Here is a 25,918-nt window from a genome sequence, read left to right as displayed (position 1 = left end):
ATCCACAAAATTGAATTTTCTTCCATCTGGTTTAAATGCACCTGTCAAAGACTTGCATAAAATAATCAGAATTTTTTAGTTAATAATTTATCCCACTGGTCTTCAACTCTGGCTTACATCAGACTTGCACTGAGGACTTGTTAAAACAAGGATTTTTTCCTCATCCTACTAGAGTTTCTGATTGAGTAGTTCTAGCACTGGGGCTCAAACAAAAATTCTCCTATCTGCAACTTATCAAGTGAGGTGGATTCTGCTGGTTGGGGACCACACTTTGGAACCACTGCTCTAATTTAAGGACTTATATCATGCCTATAAGGACTTATATCATGCCTATAAAGCTCAGTATATTCACTTTATTCAAGTCAGAAATAAGATTTATCACAGAGGAATCTGGCCTTCTACTTTTCTTCAAAGAGATTCAAGTGGGTGTGCCCTTGCGTGTACATGCACAGACACCCAAATGACCTCCCCACCCCATCACACACACAATCAGAAAATGCTGTACAACCTGGTCACCAGGAAATGCATCTGCATTAGGCCACAGCCCATTGTATAATCTCAACTTACACACCTCAAGAGAAGAAGTAATGTTAGGGGCAAATATTTCCAAGCATAAATTTGAAAGCGTAACAGTAAGCAGCAACAATAACAACATCTGACACTTTTTGAGTGCTTACTATGTGCTAGACACTCTTGGAAGCATTTTATGTATTCATTCATTTAATTATCTCAAAACCCAAATAAGGTAGGTTATTATTATTTCCATCTTACGGATGAGGAAACTGAGACATAGAACTTTTCAAGTGACTTGCCCAAAGTCATACCTAGTAAGCCGAAGAGCCAAGATTTGAATCCAGTCAGCCTCGTTTCAGAGTCCACGCTCATGAAAGTAATCATCTACTAACCTTTTTTGTAGAAGAGTGAAAGGGAGGTAGATTTCAATGGCTTCTGAGTCTGGAAGGCTGAGGTTGCTTGTGCCTCTGAATTTGGAGTAGAATTTACACGTGGACTTGACCCTTTTTTCTTTGGGGATCTTACAGGAGAAAGATACCTAGATATATTCAAAGTAAAAGTCTTCATGTGAAGTTTTCTCAGAATCTCTCTCTTTCATAGATACACAAACACACACAGCTGTACACATGCATCCAAACACATCTTGTCTATTTAATCTACTGTTTTACACCAAAGTCCTATTTAAATACAAGTTGGAAAAGAGAGCTTAAGAGGAAAACTAGGCTTGTTGTTATCATTTCTAACCCTATTTTAATAAACGGCGTTTCCTAGAAATTACTGCCTTATTGAAAAAATAGCTATATATGTTTATATGTTCAATTTTAATAATTAAAGTGAGATTGAGATAATAAAAATGACTCCAGCTTAAAAGAACAAGCCATTGATATTAAAATATCAATTTCTCTGATTCTTCTCTTAAAAATGTTTCACTGATAACTACGGTTCATTTACATAAGACTTAAGTTACATACACATACATCTTCCTAAATTATATAGTACAGAATTATATGAATTAATATTTCAGGTAACATTATCAAGGCAGGTTTACACCCATATACTAAACATGTAAGGCATAAATCGAGACAGAGATATTAGTACATATGAACTCTCAGTTTCTGACCTATCACTGCTCTGTGTTGCCCTTTATTTCAGAGGACAGTCCAGGTCTACCTTCTGTTTTAGTATCAGACAGTAAAAGAATCCACTTGCAGTGTGGGAGACCTGGGTTCGACCCCTGGGTTGGGAAGATCCCCTGGAGAAGGGCATGGCAACCCACTCCAGTACTCTTGCCTGGAGAACCCCATGGACAGAGGAGTCTGGCAGGCTACAGTCCATGGGGTCGCAAAGAGTCAGACATGACTGAGTGACTCAGTACAGCTGAGAAATAATTCTGAGCAGGAAGTAGGATTTGTACCTTACTATGGATGTTTCTACTACATGTAATATATTAACTAGAACACTAGAAAAAGGGAACCAGTATTATGATTTTATAAGTACCAGGGTCTAATCTATCACCCTTGAATTTCCCTTCAATTCACTAGCAATACTGTAGACCGACTTAACTTGGGTAGAAGTTAGTCTCCCTCGAATTCCAGGTGAAAATATTACCTGCTGGATAATAGGTAATAACTATAATCTAAGCAGGATAATACTTCGTTTCCTGAATCTCAGACTTAAGAAGGCCAAAGTGGAGCTCTTCATTTCTCCATTTTTCCAATCTCAAGAAATGGCTCTGTATTACAACCAGTTTTTTAAATCAAAAACTTAGGAGATATTTTAAATTTTTTCCTTTTCCCAATCTTCAAACTCAATGGAAAAGAAAGTTCTCCCTCTAGAAACATACCCCAGATATTTTCCATTTCTTTGTATCTCTACTGACATATCTTAGACCAACTCATTTATTTACATCTCTCATTTGGGCTATTGAAATTGTCTCCAAACTGGGTCTTTCTATTTTCTCCCTTGCCCTGTTCTTTTCTCTCCTCCTACCCCCTCTGTACTTCAAATGGCAGCCAAAAAGTGGCCCTTTAAAAATACAAATTATAGCAAGCTGCCCCTCTGCTTAAAACCTTAATGTTTTCCCACAGCTTTTTAAAATCTGAACTCCTCTCTGTGAGTCTCCTCTCTGATGAGACTCTACAAGATCTAGCCGCAGTCTGCCTTTCCAGCCTCATCTTGCATTGCTCTCCTCTTGTTTGCTTTGGGATTTCTTTCTGTTCCTAAGACCAGGTAAGTGTGATCACCCAGGGACACTGCACTCACTGTTTGCTCTGCCTGGAATGCATACCATACAGATTTTGCCAGGCCAGCATCCGTTTGTTCTTGAAGTCTCAGGTCAAACACCATTTCAATAGAGAAAGCTTCCCTAAACATTCTATCACTTTCTCAGCTTCTCTCTTTCACATCATTCTGTGTATTTCCATTACAGAACTTACTATACTCTAAGATCAACTTATATATTAGTTTCCTTGTTCACTGTTCATTTCCTTTCTTCAGAATATAAGTTCTGTGAAGGGAAGGACCTAATCCATCTTACTTGCCTTTGTATTCCCAGTGCCTAAAACGCCTCCTGGCACCCAAAAGTCAGCTGCTTATTGAATTAAAGAAAAAGATAAGGCTTGACATATTTATATTAACGTATTACCTAGCAAGCTAAGTTATACATGAAGGCAGAGGTTCCACACACTAGAAATCCTCTGGATACAAATTAGCATGGAAATGGCACCTCTGGAAAACAGCCCCTGCACTCATCACAGAGCTCTGTAATGTCAATTCTTACACAGAACAACAGAAACATAACATTACACACATTCCTGTGAAAAGCAATGTAGCTGGAATGTTTCAGAGCGTGGGCTTTGGGGTCAGACCGCTTGGATCTGATTTCTGTTGGCTTTTGGTAAGTTACCTTATTTCTCTAATTCCTTTTTCATAGATAATGAAGGCTGCTACAATGTCTGTTGCCTTACAGGGCTGTTTGGTAATTCTCCAGCACTGAGTGGGCCCTCAATAAAGGTTAGTGATTGCGTTCTTCTTCTAGCACGTCATCAGGCACTCATCAACCATTTTAGTCTCCTATTTGCACTGCGTACTCCCTATGCCCATCCCATGGTGGTTTTAGTCGCTCAGTCGTGTCCAACTGTTTGCGACCCCACGGACTGTAGCCACCAGACTCCTCTGCCCATGGGGTTTCCCAGGCAAGAATACAGGAGTGGGCTGCCAGTTCCTTCTGCAGGGGATCTTCCCAGCCCATCCTATGCTGCATTACGAAGGCACTGAGCTGCACTTCTGAAAAATGTTTTCTGCTCTCCCGGCTGTTGTACTTTGAGGTTCATGCTCTTTCTGTCTTCTTCGTCCTCTCCCTCCTCTCTGGTTTCCATGTTGAAATCCTAGTCTACCTCTGAGGACTATCTAAATCATCATCCCTGCATGAAAACTGTCCTCATGACACTAAACTGGAGTGATTTCAGTAGCACTCTGTACCGCTGTATATGACCTTTATTTGGGTCTTGTATCTTATATTCCTGATTCTTGAAAGCAGGAACAACGTCTTATGCAAAATTCTATTCCCTGCAGCTTTTGCATAACAGCTTGTATCACACTATGCTCAGAGTCCTTTTGTGAGCTGGATGGACAACAGATTTCACTCACATATCTGCTGCAGTGTGATTATTCTGGAGAGGAAGGTTGAGAGTACAGGCAGGTTCAAAGTGATCAACTGGTCCTTCTCGGTCCTTTGCTTGTTTAATCAGATCAAATAAAGGTGAATCCTACATGAAACAAGATGACATTAAAATAACACTGGTAAGCGTGACCTTCTTATATATGTATCAAAATCATAATGTTTGACATGGTGAGCATTATTAATATAGTCGTAATTGACAATGGCAATTCTGAAGTCAGAATAAGGTTCTTGTTTCCATTTTGAAAATGATTGCCAATTTTTGTACTATGCACAAAATAAATTAGGAATATGTATAACTTCAAATGCTTATATTAGAAAAGAAATTAAAAGTTAGAGAAAGAGATACAGAAAAGACCCAAAGAAAGTAGAAGGAAGAAAACAATAGAGATATGAGCAGGAGTTAATGAAACTGAAAACAAAGATAAAATACACGGTCTGATAAACAAAGCTAATAACTGCTTCTTTGAAAGAACTAATAAAATTAAATAAACCTCCAGTCATACTGAGAAAGGAAGAGACAGATAAATAATATTAGGAACAAAAATGGGGCCACCATTACAAAGATCAGAAAGATAATAGGGGACAGTTATAAATAATTTTATGTCAATAAACTGGAAAATGTAGACCAAGTGGAAAATTCCACAAAAATAAAAATTAACAGAACTCAATAAGAAATAAACCTCAATAGTCCTATAAAGTATTAAAGAATTTGAAACGGTAATTAAAAGTCTCCCCACAAAGAAACGGCAACCCACTCCGGTACCCTTGCCTGGAAAATCCCACAGATGGAGGAGCCCGGTAGGCTACAGTCCATGGGGTCGCAGAGTCAGACACAACTGAGCGACTTCACTTCACTTCACTTCACTTCACTTCCACAAAGAAAACATTCAAGTACCTCTGGTTTTACCAGTAAATTCTACCAAACATTCAAGGAATAGATAATTCCACTTTTACTTCAACTCTTCTGAGAATGGAAAAAGTAAGAACATTCTCTGATTTTTGAGGCTAGTACAACACTGATACTAAAAACTGTCAAGGACATTACAAAAAGAAAAATTATAGCCCATTCTCACTCATAAACAGAGATATAAAAATTCTAAAATTAGCAATCCAAATCAGCAATGTTAAAAACAGAGTATGTCATTTACCAAGATGAGTTTATCCAGGTTGCAAGATTAGTTCAATGTTAGAAAATCTATAATGCAATTCACCTTACTAATAAATCTAAGGGGAAAAATATTGTCAAAATCAATGCAGAAAAAGCTCTCATTTAAAACCCCATTTATTATGTTAAAAAAGAAGAAAAGTCTTAATAAATCAGAAACAGAAGGGCACTCCTAATTTGATAAATGGCATCTACAAATAAACAAAAAACCCACAGCAAACATCATGTGTAATGGTGAAACATTAAAAGCATTCCCCTTAAAAAATCGGAGATAAGAGAAGGATGTCCCATTATCAGGCTTTCCAGTCAGTTCAAAAGATAAAGAAAAGAAATTAAAGATCAAAAGACCAGGAAGGAAAAAAGAACAAAAATACCATTATTCGCAAATGATTTATGTCAATAAGGTGGCTCAGTGGTAAAGAATCTGCCTGCCACTGCAGGAGATGCGGGTTCAATCCCTGGGCCTGGAAGATCCCCTGGAGGAGGAAATGGCAACCCACTCTAGTGTTCTTGCCTGGAGAATCCCATGGACAGAGGAACCTGGCAGGCTCCAGTCCATGGGGTCAGGAAAGAGTTGGATACAACAAAGAAAACTCAAAAGGATCTACAGAGAAATTATTAGAATGAAAGAGATTAGCAAGGTCTCAGTACTGCTATAAAACCAATACAAAATATATTTTCATATATCAAGCAGGAAGTTTAAAATGCATAATTTAAAAATCATTTATAAAAATGTAAGACCAGAAGTAAGAGCCATTAAAATAATTGATTCAAAAATTGTAACTTTTTGGAGGTGACACCTTGCAAGACCATAAAACCTGGGGACATACTTATTTCACTCTTTTAGTGCTTGAACTAAGAAAGAAAGGAAAGCAGACAAACTGCCAAGATGATAGGTTTATGTAAAAAGGAAAAGTGGTGCATCTGTAAATAAAAATACAAAACACTGTAGAATGTAGATTTTGCGAAAATATGAAGATGTCTATTCAATAAAATGTGTTTGAAAAATTAGCTAACAATTTGAAAAAAAAGGCTATTATACTTTCACAATTATAAAAATTCAATTACATTAAAAAACAAAATTTAAGTATTAGAAATACAAAAGAATATCTTTATACTTCTTTTTTAAAATCTTTTTTCACCTTTATTGAAGTATAATTGACAAAAACCATATATATTTAAGGTGTACTATGTGATGGTTTCATAGAAACACACATTGTGAAATAATCACCACAATCAAGCTAGTTAGCATTCATTACCTCAGAGTTACCTTTTGTTCTCTTTGCATCCCTTCCTCTCCTTTATAACTTCTTGATAAGGAAGGGCCTTTCTAGGTTTGACCAAAACCCAGAAGTCGTAAAGAAAAACACAAAACAACCCCACTACATAAAAAGCCTGAAAACCTCTGTGTGACTAAAACAGCAATAAACTAAGTTAAACAAAATCTTTAAAAAGTAAACAGTACTGATTTATTCTAATTGTACTAATTCCTATTGTCAAGTCATTCTTTCCTATATTCACTAGGGGCACTCTGAAGTGCAACCTCAGTAATGGCTTTCAGCTGAGTAAAGTAAGGCTGACCGTGAAAACCAGCTAATGCTCGCACGCCATAGTCAGTGTTTTACATTTTCTAGTCATTGATGAACTGAACATCTTTTCATATGGGATGAATCTACATATATTCAGCAGGAGTGGCCTTATCCCATTCTTTTCTCAAACAAAGACCTTTCAGAAGACCTTGAGACTCACAGAGATATGCAGGTAACCTTGAGCCTTTAATAGGACATAGGTATGTGGCTGATTTTTCTCTTCAAATATGGTTTAAACCCATAGATGGTTTACCTGGTTGAATTATCACAATAGGATTATACCAAAGTGAATTCTTCTTCTAAGAAGTGCCATTCTACTCACCAACGGTCTTCATGTTTCACCCAAGTATCACTTTTATTACTCCATCTCTCCCAACCCGACTGACACAGAGGTATATAGAGAATGAAGTATGCCATGAGAATAATAATAAGTATGGCGCAATGCACAGTAGCACAGACCCTGGAGTCACATCACAGGTGTTCAAGTCTTGACCATGTACTGGCTGCCTGACCTTGGAGAGAGTCGCTTGACCTTGTTATGATTCACTTTTCTATACTGTAAAGTGGAGATACTAATGACAATAATGCCTAGTTATCATGCATCCATCCACCCACTGTTTGCCATACGTCTGCTCTGTAACAGGTGCTATATTAGGAAGTAGGAACATAACAGTAAGCAATCCTCCAGATGTCAGCTACTGATAGGGTCACTTCAGAAGCCTCTGTCCTCTTCTGCCTTACTCAACATATTCATCTGAAATAAACTTTAATCATCTTCTACCACAAAAACCTCCCACTCCTAGCCAGTTTCCCCCATATCATTATCACTTATATACAGTTGTCCAAAGCAAAAAGAAATCACCTACATTATTCTTTCTCTCACTTTCCACTGGAATCCAATCCACGAAAGTTATATTGGCTCAAACTTCAAAATATATCCCAAGTCTAACTTCTTCTCCAGGTGGGACTTTTAGAGAGTTCTTAAAATCCCAGTGCCAAGCATTTAGTGGACACTCAATAAATATTTCTAGAATGTTATATGACAAAACCCTATCATGGGTTTAATTAAATACAGCAAAGCATAAAGATGAAAGTGGATGATAGGATTTGCTTTCTAATTGATAACTAAATATCAACTGTAGCAGCTGGCTTCCAAGATAATCCCATTAATTCCTCCTTCTGGGTATTTACACCCTTGTACACTTGTACACTGTACCTGGGGTAGTCTGTGTGGTCCATGGCATACAGCAGAAGTGATGGCATGCCAGGTCTGAGATTAGCTTATGAAAACCCTGCAGTTTCTATCTTAGGTTCTCTCTCACGGATCTCCTTGTGCTCTAGGGGAAAGCAGCTGCCATGGACCAAGCAACCGTATAGGGAAGTCTACGTGGCAAACAAATGAAGCCTCTGGCCAGCAACAAGTAAAGGAATGAGGGCTACTAATAACCATGTGAGTGAACTTGGGGATGGATTTTCCAACTCCAGGAAAGACCAAACCTGATGGCAGCCTTGGTTGATACCTTGAACAACTCTCCTGAAAGAACTGGAGCCAAAACTACATAGATAAACCACTCCCAGATTCCTGACTTTCAGAAATTATATGCGAAGTAAATCATTAGTTCTTTCATTAAACTGTTAAGCTGTGGGATAATTTCTTACACAGCAATGGATATCTAATACAGAATCTGACTTTTTTAATCTAAAGAAAATATTTAATGGGATATTTAACTTTTGAAAATTTATGTATTTGTATCTATAGCACTGCTTGCATTCAGGATTCAGAAGTTTACTCTTGGGTTTCAGGTAAGCTGTTTTATGTCACTGCTAACCTACTTAAATTAACTCTTAGCATAATCACTCTCTGGACATTTCACTCCATTTTGCCACTTAATCATGTGAAGGAAACCAGATTCTCCCTGTCAGCAAGATTAGTATAAATCCCACTTAATAAGTAATATGGATAGAAAAAGTAGAAGCTGTAAGTCTATTCTACCTGATCTTTCATATTAACATACATCTAAAGCAAGAGTGAACGTCTCCAGAGAGTAAAGGACTTCAAGGCTATCAGGTCAAGGTATTCCTAAAAGAGATTCTGATTATCCAAGTAAGTACAAGGTCTCCAGTGCTAGTAGAAAAGTTAACAATAGGGGAAGTGGAAGACAGGAATTGCTATTGTTTTCTGGGCATTTTAAGAAATATTATTGGCCCTACATTACAGGAAATGTTTTTGTACTATCCTAAGCCAAATCATTATAAGACCATTTTACCTTGCAAAAGGAAATTAGAATACAAAACACAAAATTGAGGGCAGGCCTTGACCTGACAGTTCTTTCCCATTTAACTTCACTACTTCTTTAACACTGATATTTTTCAGGATTCTTCTGCTAATATATATGCTGGCTGAGCCATGATCATGACTTTAGTTCTATCTCTGCTTACTCCTAAATCTATTAATACATTTCTGACTAAAACTACTCTTTCAAATTCCAGATCTAGTGCTTCCAACTAAACACCTCAGATGTCCGCATATATATGTGGCAAGTATCTCAAATGCCAACATGTTCAAATATTAACATGAACGTATTACTTTCACCACCAATCAGCTAAGACTTCTTCCATATCCTCTTTGGTTATCTGTTATCAATCACCTAATTACCCACAGAACAAGTCTTAGAATTACCCTCAGTGCCATCTCTGCACTTATCCTTTTGATTCATGTCAATTTTAACATATTTACACCTTCATATTTAAAACTGGTTTCTTGTAGATAGCAAAGGGCTAGGTCTTGTTTTTTATCCATTCTGAGAATCTCTGCCTTTTAATTGGAGTTTGGACTATTTACACTTAATGTAGTCATTGACATGGTTAGTTTAAATTCTACATCTATTTGTCCCATTTGTTCTTTATTGCCTTTTGACAAATGTGCAAAAGCAAATCAATGGAAAAAGAATGAACTTTGACCTAAATCTCAAATTTGTAAAAACAAACTGGAAATGGATCACCTAAATATTAAATATGAAGCTATAAAACTTTTAAAACATAAGGGAAAACCTTGGGGATCTAGGTTCTTAGGACTTGACAACAAAATCATGATCCACAAAATAAAAAACTGATAAACAGCACTTTCATCAAAATTTAAAATTTTTGCCTTGAGAAAGACCACGTGAAGGGAAGAGTCTACAGAAACTTTGAGAAATTATTTATAAGCCACATATCCCACAAAAGACTAGAATCTAGAATATTTATATATTCTAGAACTCTCAATGGTAAAAAACAAACAAACCAACCCACAATTCAATTAGAAAATGGGCAAAGACCTGAAGAGATACTTCACCAGAGGGAAAACACAGATCACAAGTAAACAGAAAAAGATATTCAACACTATTAGCCATCATCCTGATGGGCAATGTAAATTATAACGTCAATGAGCTATCCTTACATGATCAGAATGGCTAAAAGAAAACTGAGACAATACCAAAAAATGGCAAGGATGCCAAGAAACTGGATCACCCATGTATTGTTGATGGTAATTCAAAATGGTACAACTGTTCTGGAAAATATTTGGGAGTCCATACAACACAATAATTACATGACTTTGCAATTGCACTCTTTGAGTATTTATCCAAAACAGTGAAAACTCATATGTTTATATAAAACCTGTACACAAAAGTTTATGGCAGCCTTACTTGTAATAGTCAAAAAGTAGAATCAGCCCAGATATTCTCTAATATGTGTACAGTTAAAGAAACTGCAGTACATTCATACTATGAAATATTAGCAATAAAAAAGTATGAACTATTGATATATACAATATCTTAAATGAATCTCCAGAGAATCTGGCTGAGAAGATAATCCTATTTGATTTCATTTATATAACATTTTGAAATAAGAAAAATTTTAGACATAAAGGACAGATTAATAATGGCCAGGGGTTAGGGCAGGTATAGTCAGGCTAGAGAAATATGAATATAGTTCCTTGTGTGATGGAACTGTTCAGTTTCTTGTCTGTGAGGGTGATTATGTGAATCAGCACATCGTCCCCAGACAGGCTGCCAGGTAACTCTTAGTTGAGGGCTTTATGGTAAGTGAAATAAGTCAGACAAAGACAAATACATCTTCCATATCAGGGGATGTGGAACCTGTGGATATAGACGGTTGATTGGGCTATGCCATTTTATATAAGGGACTTGAGCATCCACAGATTTTGGTATCTGCAGGAGTGCTGGAGCCAATCCCTTGCAGACAAGGGTCGACTCTACAGTACAATCTCACTTATATGTGCACTAAAAACAAGAGCTCACAGACACAGAGAACAGATTGAGGGTTGCCAGAGGCAGAGGGTGGGCAAAAAAGGGGAAGGGGGTCAAAAAGTAAAAACTTCTAGTTATAAAATAGTCATGATAGAAGATACAGCAGAGTGAGTATAGTTAATAACACTGCAGTGAATATTTGAAAGTTGCTAAAAGAGTAAATCTTGAAAGTTCTTATCACAAGAAAAAAATTCTAACTACATTTGGTGATGTGACTCACTGTGGTGACCACTTCACAATATATACAAATATTGGATCATTACGTTATACACCTGAAACTAATACACTGTGATAGGGAAACTGTATCTCAATTAAAAAACATTTTTTAACCTGGAAAATTATAAACAGCTGATTAGAATAGTAGAGTTATATCATCTGTTCACTTTTAAGCTTTTTATTATTGCTAAGAACCTTAATAATATCTTTCCTACATTATAAATAAAAAATGTATTCCGAAAAAAACCTTAAACCTCACAGAATGATATCACATGTGTTTAGAAAGTAGCAGAGTTTAGAGAAAACTGAAGTCATGATTCCAGGTACAAGTAGGGATGGATAATGGTCATATGTCAGAAAATGACAGTAAGGCCAAGACTTGACTGTGAAGGACAGACATGGTAACCAGAATCTGAAGGTAGATTCAAACTTAGGGTACTATGTTATCAAGGAAAAAAAGACAAGTGGGATAGAACTACCTTTAAGATCCCAGATGCTCATTCAACCATACGTAGGATAATTAACAGAAGTCAAGAAAGCTAACCTAGTTGTGCCTACTTCAAAACACACAAACAAACAAAAGCACAACGTTAGAGTCAAGCTTATTTAGTATCTTACTGAGGACTGTAGGCTGGAAGAGGTAACGGGGGAGGTCGGTATGTACGTGCATTTGGTGAAGGTGAATCTTGCAACCAAGCATCCATCTGGGTAGAAGGTTAGTAGTGTCAGTGCTTTTCTAAGCACGGAAAGATGCAAGAATCCAGGTTCATAAAAAAATTTCTCCTGAAAATGCCTATCAGAAGGCCTCTTCTGCCAGTTTTCCCAGAACACATTCTGCCCTGAAGTCCTTTCAGGGGGTGCTAACGTTCAGCGACTGCACTGACCAAGGACTTAATTCTTGCAGAAACTGCTAGCAAGAGACATTTTTTAGTTGGCATTTGTATCAACAAATTAATACAGGTTGTCAAATGTCGCTGCTTTATTGGAAAACTGAACTCAGCAGAAGAAAATTCAGTCCCTTGAGGTAACAGGGTACTAGCCAAAGCACGAAGAGAAAAAGATAAAATAACAACTGCACAGGGACACAGAAGTCAGGGTAGATCTGACTTGAAACTGAACTACTGACCTGGGGCTCTTCTGATAGTTAAGTCTCCTAGAAGCATTTAGCTTGAAGAACACTTTCAAGTAGCCACAACCAAAACAATACAAAGCTCCCAGTTTATGATGTGCCATGCCAAACAAAAATCAGAAGCAGACGCACAGAATTTCGTCAAATTTAAACACTATCTAGAGATTTCCAATTGCCATGAAAACCTTGGGGACAGGAACTTGGTGAGTAAAGTCATGGAAGATAAAGCTGGGAAATAGAGACTGAGGAGAGCTTTTTATAAGATTGTTTCTCTTAATTCTCCCTCCAACACAGCATTGTAAAGCAGTTATCTTCCAGTTAAAAATAAATTTAAAAAAGAGATTGTTTAATAGTTAAAGGGTAATTCTTTAAGACAGCTATGTGATTTATTCTTCACTTCTTTCAAGTGTTCCTTCAAATGCCCCCTCATCAATGAGCCCTTCCTAAAACTCTCTACATAGAACCTCCTTTTTCCTAATAAAGGTAGTTTTTTTTTTCAGACAACTTATCACTGTATGTCCTACCCTTCCTATAACTCTCTACTAGAACCTCCTTTTTCCTAATAAATGTAGGGGTTTTTTTCCAGAGAACTTACTACCATATGTCCAACCATACAACTGTTTGCTTATTGATTGCCTGTATTCCCACAGTAAAATATAAGCCCAGGAATTCTCTTTCATTTGCTGCTATACTCCCAACACCTAGAAGAGCTCTTGGCACACAGTTTGCACTCAGTAAATATCTGTTCCTGAATAAACAAATAAATACAGCATACCAGAGATAAAGATAGCATAACCAGGAAAAATAATTTAAATGTGCTTATCCTAGCTCCCTATCCATATATCCAGGACAATAATCCAGCAATCTTGTTTTGATCAGCCTGAAACAGTTCGTTCTTATTTAACTGAAAACAACAACAAAACAAAAGGTTTGGCTTTAAAGGGGGCCCTTTTGTAGTCAGTCCTTCCGGTCTTTTGTTTGTAACCTTTCTGAGGCAGCACTGGTAACAGCTGGTATTGACAGGAAGTCCTCAAAATTCCCAAGAATGTGAAATCAGCTGATTAAAATGAACACACTGGCAAACCAATAAAAAGAAGTGACCATGAAAATTTTGTTCTGGGAATGGATTAGTAGTGGCTTAGAATCTTAGTGATTAATTCTTCCATATGCCTTTGCATTTAATATATGTTAAAGAGAAAATCTTTTCCTTTGAATTTTGGCTTGGTTAGGCTAGGTTAAAAGCAAAACATCAACATAAATGCTTAAAGTCAAATGTATTTCTGCTTTTAAATGTATTTGCAATCGTGATCACAGTATTAGATCTTAAAAATACATCATTCGTTAAAAAAAGGAAGGAAAGAAATGAAATCTATATATTCATTGCCCTTCTAGGAATTTAGAATGAAACTAGTTATGAGGCATTCTTCAGAGAACTGAGGAGACAATCACTCAAATTATCTTCTGTGTTTTTGGTTGAGAAAGACATGACTATACTAGTGAGACTATTGCTGTTTTTGTTGTTTTAGTCACTAAGTCACATCCAACTCTCTTGCAACCCCATGGACTACACTAAGACATTATCATCAGGCATGGCTCTAGTCATTAAGTCTTGAAATTTGAAACTTATTCAACTTTAAAGGCTAGCCTTCTCTAGACATCATCTGCTCTAGATGCCCTTTAACTGACTTGATTGACTCTCATCTCCATACTGTACAAAAGCTATTGTTATACTCTATATTACAAGTATTTCCTTGTTTTTTTTAAACCTAATTCAGTTATATGAATATAGTTTAAAAGTGAGACACTTTAAGTATCCTGGAAGTAGAGAAGAGGAATTGATGAGATCGAAAGGTCTCACAGAAAAATGGGATAAAGTTTTAAGAGGGGCAGATGAAGGAATGGGGAGCAGGAAGATAGGAAAAAAAGAGGAAGGGAACAACTCAAGTGTTAACAGTGATAAACATGCTCACCCAAGTAAAGTCTTACACCACATTCTTGTTTCTCTTTACTTCATCTCTTTGCTTGAACCTGCTACAACCATCATTCTTGTACACTTTTACTTTCTTATAAATCACCATCCATTAGCTTTTAAATCTTTCTTCTAATCCCACCCATCCCTACAAGCTGGTTGCACCGTTTGAACTTGCGTAGATGACTCTTGCTCCAGTAAAGAGTAACATAAAGTGTTATGTGTCTGCAGTAATAACAGAAAGGTAAATCATTTTCAAATGATATCAATTATCACAAATTTAACAAATGTTCCTGTTAGGCTAAAATATTTTTTATATAAAACAAATATATTCTATCAACATACATTATAAATGTTCTTTTTTCAAAGTGAGGAAGTTTTGCTTCTAAATCCAAATAGAAACTTTATCATGGAAAAATCTAAAATGAGAAAACTTTGGCTTTTTTCATAGGTGTAAATTTTAGATGGAAAAGGACCCTGAAGAATAACTTCTCATCAAGGCAAACATTTCTTGTATTCAAAATGAATAAAATAAATTTAGAATGTTTTTCTTACATTTAAAAACTTCACTGTTTCACACTCTTTTAAACTTGAATATATTTATTTCACATACTTTCTCATTCAATTTTTTGCATATATTTGGACTATCTTAATCTTCCAACAAATAATACATTTTCCCAGAACCAAAATTTGACATTGGGTGGTTTTCCCAAATTGAAAGCCAACAAGAATGGGATACCTTCTACCATTAGATCATGATTTGAAGTGGTTCATGTGTAAAGATTCACAATGTATTTCTGAGATAAAGCAAATTTCTTTCTTTGACACCCTGGAATGTTTTCTTTCACTAAATGGAAACTACGCAATCTACTTTATTTTCCTTTTCTCCCTTGTGCAAAATGCAGCAGCTCCCCCTCGCCTAGATTTTTCTGCCCTTCCCATTTTTCTCTTTCCCATGGTGTATTATTTTTTATTCTTTTACTAATGTGTTCAAAAATTTATGTTTTAAGATTTTTATTTTTTGCTTTTTGCAAACATTTATTGCATTCAAAAGGAATAATTTTTAGAATGGATATGACTAATATTCAGAATAATTTCTCTCACCTTTCTCACATTTAAAAACTTTTAACTGTGCCACACCAACTCCCTTTTTAAACTTTTAAAATGTAGGTATAATTTACATAAAATAAAAATCTTAAATATATGGTTCCATCAGTTTTGACAGTTTTAAAATTATAGCCTGCTTTAAGTCCTTTTTGGATGAAATGAAAGGTATAAATGAATAAATAATTAGTTGATTCATTCATGACTTGATCTATAACTTTCTGGCAGGGTAAACTGGTAGGACTGGAAATAAGACAAGTAAGACACTACAACAACCATATAGATAAGAGCAGCAGGGTCAGTTTAAGAAGACAGCAGTGAGAATAAAGAAGGTACAAGATAAAACTGATATTACTATTAAGGCTAGAAATAACCAATATGAAAAAACAGAAAGGAAGAATAGCTGAGGAGCCCACTTTACACATTATTTGTTTATAGCGGTGTTCAAGAAAGCCTATTTTGAATCAGGCATGAAAAAGTAGAAGACCCCTTGGAGAAGGAAGGGGCAACCCACTCCAGAATTCTAGCCTGGGAAATCCCATAGACAGAGGAGCCTGGTGGGCTACAGTCCACGGGGTCACAAAAGAGTCGGATATGACTTAGCAACTAAACAACAACATTAAAAAGTCAGATTTCTTGTCTTCTCACAACCACAGTTATGGCAGAAATTTAGTCAAGAACTCAAAAGTTACTCAAATCCTTACAAGTTAACAGAATTCTCTCTCAAACTGATAACAAAAAAAAAATAGTTACACAACTAAAACACAACTATATCATTACTAGAGTGATAAATAAAATATATACTTTGAAGGCTAGCTAGTTACTGACCTGACTTCTTCATAAAATAAAAATTTGAAAAGTGATGAGAAAAGTGAAAGGTAATGAGATTCATGAAACTTCAAATCAGCTCTTAAAAAACCCATAGAAGAAACCAAGAGATTCCCAGATTTAACTTTGAGAAGTCTGTTACTGTTCAGTTGCCCAGCTGTGTCCAGCTCTTTGCTAACCCACGGACGGCAGCACACCAGGCCTCCCTTCAGAAGCATACAGATCTCATAATAAACTGTTTGGTCTCCTAAGTCTGTCAAAACAAAAGCACCTATTAAATATACTCGAGTACTTAGACTTATTTAACTGCCTTTGTAAGTAGTTATTTCACAATTTTCATATCTTAATCTAAGGAATTTTAAAGTTATCTAATTTCACTTTGATTCCTTAATTAGAAGTCAAATTAAATATTTTGAAACATCTAGCATTCAATGATCTTCCCATTCAGTCATTCTGCTGTTGCTCTTCCTCAGTAGAAACAATTCTCAATAAATACCAGTTTATCAGTATAATTCATGCCTCAGTAAATATGTGAGTATCTACTAAGGGCCAAGCACTGTGTAAAACTTGGAAATACAAACATATACTAATATACTGATAATAACAGAAAGTTTAATTCAATGAATAGTGATCTATCCATTTCTAAGCAAATGAAACATGAAAAAACTATAAATGAACAGTTAACTGAATATTAAGTCAAGTGAATAACATCAGTATGTGGAAGAATATTCCAATGTCTCATTAGTTCATTTTATCGGACAATGCTATATTCAAAATGAAAGGAAAAGCAAACAAGATCAGGGCATATAACTGATTATATTTCATTATTTAACGATATACCTAAAGAGATTGTCAATTTGAAAGTAGATTACTGAGAAACTGTAACAGAAATTTTTCCCCAATGAGAATACAAACTTATTAACTACTCTCCTTATTACTGTTCACTCTAAGTTTCTACCTGTCTTCTTTTATGAACACATACTGCCTCTCTTCCATACCAACGTGATACAAAGAAATTCAGCCTTCTAAAGTTCTAAGTTTATTGAGTGCAAGTAATATTCCTATTTTTTTGTGTGTCACGATTATAAATTTCCTAGTCAAAACAACAAAAACAGACTATAATTCAGGGGATATTCATCAACAAACAACAAAAGTTGCTGATCTTGGTGAGAGTGCAGTCCAAATTAAAAAGGTTAAAAATCAGCATAAAACATACTGCAAAACATCAGTTTTAAATTAGCTATGTAATTCATGAAAGAAAAATAAATTGCTCTTAAATTTCCTTCACTGATACCCTAAAGGAAGAATTTCAGCCCTTCTACATCTAGTAAAAATGGTAATATAAAATAAGAAAAAATAAGAAAATGTGTCCATAGATTTCGTGATATCATCACTCTTTGAGGAAGTAACATCTATATTCAACTACCCCTTTCCCACATATACTTTTTTCTGATTTCTTTGGGCTTTAAAAATGAGTACACTTTAAATATACAGCGAGAAAACACTCACAGGAGCTTTTAAATGAAAACAAAATCTGACCTATAGTCCAATATATAGTTAATGTCATAAGAAATGGGGTAGAGGGAGGGCTGGGGGGGGCGGGGGAAGGTGCTTAAAATAAAATTCTGAACCTAAAATTTAGCCAAGTAGTGTAACTTTTATTTTCCAAAATTTATTTCAAGCAATATAGGGAAAAAATATCTTTGTTTACAAAGATGCAATTTTGTTCTATAAGATTAATACTACTACACCAAACAGAAACATTTTAAAATTTATTCTTCAGTAAAAGTGATTATTAAAAAAAAGGAAGTGCTATAAAATATTAATTTAAGTTTCTAGAAAAGAGGAAAGAATGTGAGAAAATTGTTTATGAAAAAGTAAAGAGATTCAGGATTGGAGCCATTCACAACCATGGCAATTAAATTAAATCTTGAGGAGCAATTATGGAAAACAGAAGCCAAGGGTGACAAAATTTGGGTCTCTCAACTCAAATCCTTTTTACGACTAAAGATGAAATTTCTCTCTTTTACAGCCAACAGATTTTTTAACGTTATATTAAGTTACCACCAACAATTTCAATCTATAAATATACCTACACATTTTAGTTCCCTCCAGCCCCCCAAAAATCTAATCCCAAACACAGAAGCAATCACATACAGATTTTTTCCCTCTCTCTCGATTACTACCAAAAAGAAAGAAAGAATTTTTTTAAAAAAAACCTCCTTGAGAGGTAGCCAACATTCCAGAAGGCAATTCTGCAAAAAAGGAGTTAAAGGGCAGACTGCTTAATTAAACAGTCAGAGGCCCTTTGCAAGCCTCCTAGGTATATCCCCAGCAGATATGGTATCAGATTAAAGGAACTGCAAACAAACTGGGCAGAAACCTTTCTTTGTTCAAGCCCAGCCTCTTCTTCCTGTGATGTCATATTACAAATCGAGCAAGCCTTTCTTTTTCTCTTCAGAGAAAGCCCGTCTTACAACACAGCTGGCAACTGAGGAAAAGGCCTCCAACTCAGCAGGAGCGAACACGCTTAGGAATTTATTTCGGAACCTTTGAAAGACTCCTCTGCTTACCCCTATCTGGGATCCACTGCAGGAATACCGAAAAGGAAAACTTCATTTAAAGTGAGATTGAACTGGGAATGTTTAAGTCTCAGAAACTTTGCACTGAAAAGCAAAATGTGATTGTTAACTTCAGCTTAAACATTCTGCAGCATAAAGAAACTTTCATTTTGGAATATTCATCTTGACCACGGAAACAGAAGTTTACAGGATGAGGAGTTTTACTCTGTGTCAGAACACAGTTTTTATTTAAACTTTATAATCCAATGGATTGGCTTCATTGTGTTTTTAATACGAAGCCCTGGGATCACAGATCTTCTGGAAACTCGAAAATGAACATTTTTTCTTGTTGAAGAATCAAGTGGAAACTTTATAGCAACAAACTTCATGTTTCTTTTGGAAGAAAAAGAAATATTTGTAAAACCTTGCAAAGATCCAAAGGATTTGCAAATACATTGGAGGTTACAAAGTAGTCACGATCTGAATATCAAAGGAGACTGTTGCTGACCAAAGGACTTCAACACTGTAAACTGGACGTGCCTTTATAATGGTAAGCAATAACAGCTCTGACTGCATATATAATGACTCCTTTAAGTACACCTTGTATGGGTGCATGTTCAGTATGGTGTTTGTGCTTGGGTTAATATCCAACTGTGTCGCCATATATATTTTCATCTGTACTCTCAAAGTGCGGAATGAAACAACAACATACATGATTAACCTGGCAATGTCAGACTTGCTTTTCGTTTTTACTTTACCCTTCAGGATATTTTACTTTGCAACAAGGAACTGGCCCTTTGGGGATTTACTTTGTAAGATTTCAGTGATGTCCTTTTATACCAACATGTATGGAAGCATTCTGTTCTTAACCTGTATTAGTGCTGATCGGTTTCTGGCCATCGTCTACCCATTTAAGTCGAAGACGCTGAGAACCAAACGAAATGCAAAAATCGTTTGTATTGCTGTGTGGTTAACTGTGATGGGAGGAAGTGCACCAGCAGTTTTTGTTCCATCTCCAGGCAGCAATACTTCAGCAACCTGCTTTGAAAATTTTCCAGCAGCTACATGGAAAACCTTTCTCTCAAGGATTGTAATTTTCATAGAAATAGTGGGGTTTTTTATTCCTCTCATTTTAAACGTAACTTGTTCTAGTATGGTGCTGAGAACTTTAAATAAACCTGTAACATTAAGTAGAAGTAAAATAAATAAAACTAAGGTTTTAAGAATGATATTTGTACATTTGGTTATATTCTGTTTCTGTTTCGTGCCTTACAATATCAACCTTATTTTATATTCTCTTATGAGAACACAGACATTTGTCAATTGCTCAGCAGCAATAGCAGTAAGGACCATGTACCCAATCACTCTCTGCATTGCCGTTTTAAACTGTTGCTTTGACCCTATCATTTACTACTTCACGTCGGACACGATTCAGAATTCAATAAAAATGAAAAACTGGTCTACCAGGAGAAGTGACTCCAGATTCTCTGAAGTTCAAGGCACAGAGAACTTTATTCAACATAACCTACAGACGTTGAAAAATAAGATACCTGATAATGAATCTACAATATAAGCTGTCTGAAATAAGAACACCAGGACTTTACTGGGACAGAACCTCCAAGGTCCTTCAACTGTGAAAAGTGTTTTCCTGGACAACAATTTTTCCACCTCAGAAAGAAAATAAACATGTGGACATTTTAAAGTTTTTAGTATTAAAAAAGTATTTGATGTGTTAAGCATTAAAATGTATTCTGTTCTTGTATACACTCAGTTTTATTTTTCTGAGCCACTTTGATTTGTACCTTTCTCTTCATTAGAAAAACAAATCTCTAGAAAAGTTGTTCAAAACATAAAAGTAATCATGATTTAAGTCATGTGATAACCATCTGTATGGTCTTTGAATATCACAGTGATTTTATACTAAATAATTAACAAATATTAAAATGTTCATTTAAGTGTTTAATACCTTTATTCAATATACATCTAATTTTGATTTCAGTCTTAACTGAAACTACTAATCATGTTTCTTAAACTATAATAACATAAATGAGAAAGTCATTTAAAGAATCTGTAAGTGTCTTTAGAGTATTTTTCAGAAAAGCAGTAAAACGTCCTCTGTGGAATGACACACCGACGCCGCTGGAGGACGCCCAGCCTACAGATAGCATTCAGGGTTTGGCCTTGCTGTGCAACTTGTAAGAAGCAGATACTGTATATATAGAACAGTGCACTTTAAAATTACTCTTTTGGTTCATTTTCTTCATTTAACAGCACTCAATTTAAAAAACGATATATGCCACAAAAAGTGATGTGGAAACCAACAACATGTTATTTTGCTAAGTAAATTTTAAAAAATACTACTACAGGTATATTTTAAAGGCATATTTATGTCACAATAAGTAACTTGTTTTTTAAGTATTTTAGATCAGAGAAATAACATATAATACTTGACACTTAAGAGAGTGCTCAGTACATATGTTTTGATCATTTAAGCCAAACAAATTTTTAAATGTCTAGAAATTTGTATTTTCCCTTTACAGTCAATTAGAACTTTTCTCCATATAGAATTCTAGGTTTACAATCATTATCTTTCTGAACTTTGGAGGCCTTGATCCATCTTTCTTTAAATTGCAAGGTTGTTAAGTCAAATATTGAATAGCTGAAGAATATTATTTCAAGTAGACAAGATGTTATTGTATGTCAAAATAACTTGTGAAGTAAGGACATAGGTCCTTCCATAAAAAGCAGCAAAACTAGAGGGTCAAATAACTAAGTACAATTACATCTTCATTTTACTAAACATAAATAAGGTATCGCGTTGAGCTAAAATTTAGATATGGAGCACTATCTACACTGAAATGCTTTCATTTTCCAACATATCTTTTCTTTCCCCAAATTCAAGCAGTTTTCCAAAGTTAACTAAAAAAATTATTTATTAGCATTCAATCTATCTGATTTTCACATTTTCAATCTTTCAAGTCCTGAATACAAATTTGGATAAACAAAACACTCTTTGATTTAAGGTTTAAGTTTGAATTTTGCTGTTCTCTGGGTTTGAGTTGCAATGTTTCAAATAAATCATAGAAGCTAAATATACCCATTTCAAAAAAAATAACAGTGGAGGATTTTCTTGTTAGTGAGTATAGTCTCCTTTAAATGAACCTACAACAAAATAAACCCTTAAAAAAGAAAACTAGTGAGGAAATTAAACATAGCTCTTTATATGCCAAGAGAAGTATATATGTTATAAAGATGTTTTCTTCAATTGACCCTGAAGTGCCTTTATTTGATACCATTCTTCAGAAAAAAACAAATATATTTAGCACTCTAAACATATATTTTTGAGTTGGAAAGCAACTAACAATTTAATAATACAGAAGAAAGGTGCAGAGTTTGTAACTGAGATTTCTCAGTTTTCTTGGATTAAGTATCTGTGAGCAAGACCTCAAAAGCATTCATATTATTTTAAAATATAAGCAAAAATAGTCATCAGATAGTTGTTACTACTGGAGAAATTTTTGTTGCCTGCTTGTCAACAGGAAGATGAATCAAAAAATTTATAAGATTCTTCTTGAATAATAACAGACAAATATTAGTTTTCCTCAACTACAGCTTCAAATCCTAGGTAAATCTTAACTACAGGGACCAAGAGGGTACAAAAGTTATTTTTCCCTGTTGGTTTTGCATTTTTAAGTAAATTATACATTCAGAGGGTTATCTCTTTCCCTTTTACCCAGAAAATCTGTATTAAGAAAACTCAGAATTTACTTTTTGTTTCCTTAGAATGACAATACTAGCCCCTCTCTCCCCCCAAACTGCCCACTGTTTTTTACATCTTTATAAAAGAGTAGATGATTTATCTAATCTTCCTTTCCGGATTAAAGTAAAAGAAGTAAGATGAAAAGTTTTGAAGTGTGTAAAACCACTTTCCAGCATCCTAAGGATTGATTTCGAACTTAGAAGTGATCTTTTCTAAGCAAATCAACCAAGTAGCTTGTTTAACAAAAGAATGTATGAAAATATATGTATTATATCCACAGAAAATACACAGAATCCACAGAAAAAGGAATTTAAGGCACTATTTTATCAAGGAGTTTTATCTTCATATCCTGCATTCAAAATACTGAGAGTCAATCTGACGTATAAACCTTAATTACGGGATTGGTATTTAAAGAATTAGTGACTCACTTGAGGAATAGAAAATGGAACATCAGCAAATTTCATAAACCCAACTGAGAAACATTTAACTTATAACTGGTATGCAGCTAGCAAGAATCTGAGGCAACTGCAATTTTAGACCTCTGATGAACAAGGTACCCAGTCTTTCATCACTGTATTAACTCCTGCCCTGCGGACTGATCTTTATTTACTATCTCCCAACACTCAAGACTTCCCTGGTGGCTCAGAGGTTAAAGCGTCTGCCTGAAATTCATGAAACCTGGGTTTGATCCCTGGGTAGGGAAGATCCCCTGGAGAAGGAAATGGCACCCCACTTCAGTACTCTTGCCTGGAGAACCCCATGGAGGAAGGAGCCTGGTAGGCTACAGTCCATGGGGTCACAAAGAGTCGGACACGACTGAGCGACTTCACTTTCACTTTCACTTTCAACACTCAAGAACTTTTTAATACCTGCATGCCACATCCAACCCCAGATATCACAAATGAGGGAAGATATGACCCTTTTATATATAACATTTTAAAAACAGTGCCTACTAGTAGATGAATCTTAAGGAAATCCTAAGGGAAATTATTTTTAAAAAGTTATTTTGAGCTGTCCTGAAAACCAAATAATCCACTTATGACTTCTAAAAAATAAGCTCCAAATTTAAAAGAATGAATGGATAAATGTAAAGACACAACATATTTAAATCAACCAGAGTATTTAATGATCAACAATATTTCTTAAATAGCAACATTTTCCAGAGGTCAACATTACACTATCCTAAAATCACTAGTTCTTAAATTTCTTTTATCTCTTTCATTTTTTTCATGATGTCTGCTACCAATTTTTTTGACAGTCAATTTTATAAAAGTATAAAGAATGTCACTTAAACAGGGCAATAAACCAGTATAATAAAAGAATATGAAATTAACTCCAGGCAAACTTTTCTAACAAGTCTTTCTCCTTCTTCCATCTCTTAAAAAGATTTATTTCAGTAACTCCTTAAAGGAGAGCAAAATTACCAGTGCTAAAAGCAGTGGCCAAAACAGAATTCAAGATGCAGGACCCCAGAAGCAGAGATAATTCACAAATTTAATTAATGGTTTTCAAACTCAAAATTTGCTTTATATAGATTCAAGCAATACTTTATGAAAATAATTGACATATTTATGGCCAGTAGGAATGTGAAAATATATTCAACATCTCTAATTAAAACAACAATGAGATATTACTGCATACCTGTTAGAAGGACTATTCTCAAGAAGAGAAGGACTAACAGTGTTGGTGAGTATGAGAAGAAAAGAGAACCCTCCCACAGTGCTGCTGGGAATGTAAATTAGTACAACTGTGGAAAACAGCATGAGATGCCTCAAAAAATTATGAATGGAACTACCGCATGATCTAGCTGTTCCGCTTCTGAGTATTTATCTGAAGAATATGAAAACATTAACTAGAAAAGATATATACATTCCTATGGTCATTGTACCATTATTTTTAATAGCTAAGATATGGAAACCACCTAACAGCCCATCATCAGATGAATGAATAAAGAGTCTGTTATATATTTGTTTGAATAAATGGTACTCAGTCATAAAAAAAAAAACAAAACCTTGCCATTTTCAACAACATGGATAGATCCAGGAGGCATTATGCTAAATGAAATAAGTCAGATGAAAAATAGCAAATGATTTCACTTGTGTAGAATCTAAAAAAACAAAGCAAATGAATTTAAAAAACAAAAACTTGTAGATACCGAGAACAGATAGTGATTACTAGAACATAAGAGCTGAGGGGTAGGTGAATTGGTGAAGGGCATCTATTGTATGGTGATCAATGGTTTTTGGTGATGATCTCTTTTTTCATAGTGTATACAGCTGTCAGACTGCAGTGGGGCACACATGAAATTTATATAATGTTATATACCAATTTTACCTAAATAAAAATAGGAATAACCTATGGAAATAAAATAGAATGAGAAACAAATATGTGCTTTTATGGCCACGTTACAGTTATTAGTCATAGGGTGAATGTGTTGAGTTTCATTATGTTCCTATCAAAATGACTGGTGGGAAATTCATAATTTAAAACTGAAAGAGTCCAGGGGTCATTTATACAACTTATTTATCTTAGGTAGAAGAAATGGAAGAAGTAAAAGGCCAAGTAACTTCATAAGGTCACATAACAAGTTAAGGTAGAGTCAGGTAAGAGTTTTTTTTTTGACTTGTCTACTCCTTTAATGGTGGTAAAGGGAGTAGCAGATGCAAAGGCCTCCTTGGAGAGAACCTGGTATGTTGAAAGGATTAAACCAAATCCACAGTGTCTGGAGATGGAGGGCTGAGATCCCTCATAAGCCATGATACAGCCATGGCAAGCTCTGAGGAGACGGGGGGCATGCTGAAGGATTCCAAGTAGAAGGAAAGACACGAGTATGCATTTCGAAAAACTCCCATCCCTCTGATTATAGTAAAGAGATGCATTTAACCTCAGGAAAAAGAAAAAAACAATCACAATAGGAGCTATATTTATTTCATTTAATTTTAAAGAGATTCTCTTATCCTCTATTTTGATTATGTCCTTTCCCCCTTATTAAAATGCTTTCTTTTTGAAATGATGGTGATGATGAGTAGGAAGACTATTTTAATGTGTGTTACTTGGAAAAATTAAGTTAGCAGTCCTGTGGAGAAATTGAT

At 35.2% G+C, this 25,918-nt stretch overlaps 2 protein-coding genes across 6 annotated transcripts in view; one reads left to right on the top strand and one right to left on the bottom strand.

Moving 5' to 3' along the window:
* RB1 (RB transcriptional corepressor 1) overlaps positions 1 to 25,918 on the bottom strand; it is a 117,797-nt gene that overhangs the window by 14,002 nt on the left and 77,877 nt on the right. For all 5 annotated transcript variants that reach the window (XM_055542113.1, XM_055542111.1, XM_055542110.1 and 2 more), the window contains 2 exons: positions 4,162 to 4,280; positions 906 to 1,051 (listed from right to left, as the gene is read on the bottom strand). In XM_055542113.1, the coding sequence (XP_055398088.1) occupies positions 906 to 1,051; positions 4,162 to 4,280 (265 nt within the window). The remainder of the gene's footprint in view (positions 1 to 905; positions 1,052 to 4,161; positions 4,281 to 25,918) is intronic.
* LPAR6 (lysophosphatidic acid receptor 6) lies at positions 18,794 to 21,057 on the top strand. Its single transcript, XM_055542115.1, has one exon. The coding sequence runs from the start codon at positions 19,614 to 19,616 to the stop codon at positions 20,637 to 20,639; it is 1,026 nt and encodes a 341-aa protein (XP_055398090.1). The 5' UTR covers positions 18,794 to 19,613; the 3' UTR covers positions 20,640 to 21,057.

Source organism: Bubalus kerabau, chromosome 12 (genome assembly GCF_029407905.1).
Source record: "Bubalus kerabau isolate K-KA32 ecotype Philippines breed swamp buffalo chromosome 12, PCC_UOA_SB_1v2, whole genome shotgun sequence".
In the NCBI taxonomy this organism is placed as follows: Eukaryota; Metazoa; Chordata; class Mammalia; order Artiodactyla; family Bovidae; genus Bubalus; species Bubalus kerabau.
The sequence above is the reverse complement of the archived record's forward strand: the minus strand, read 5'-3'. Positions and strand labels throughout refer to the sequence as shown.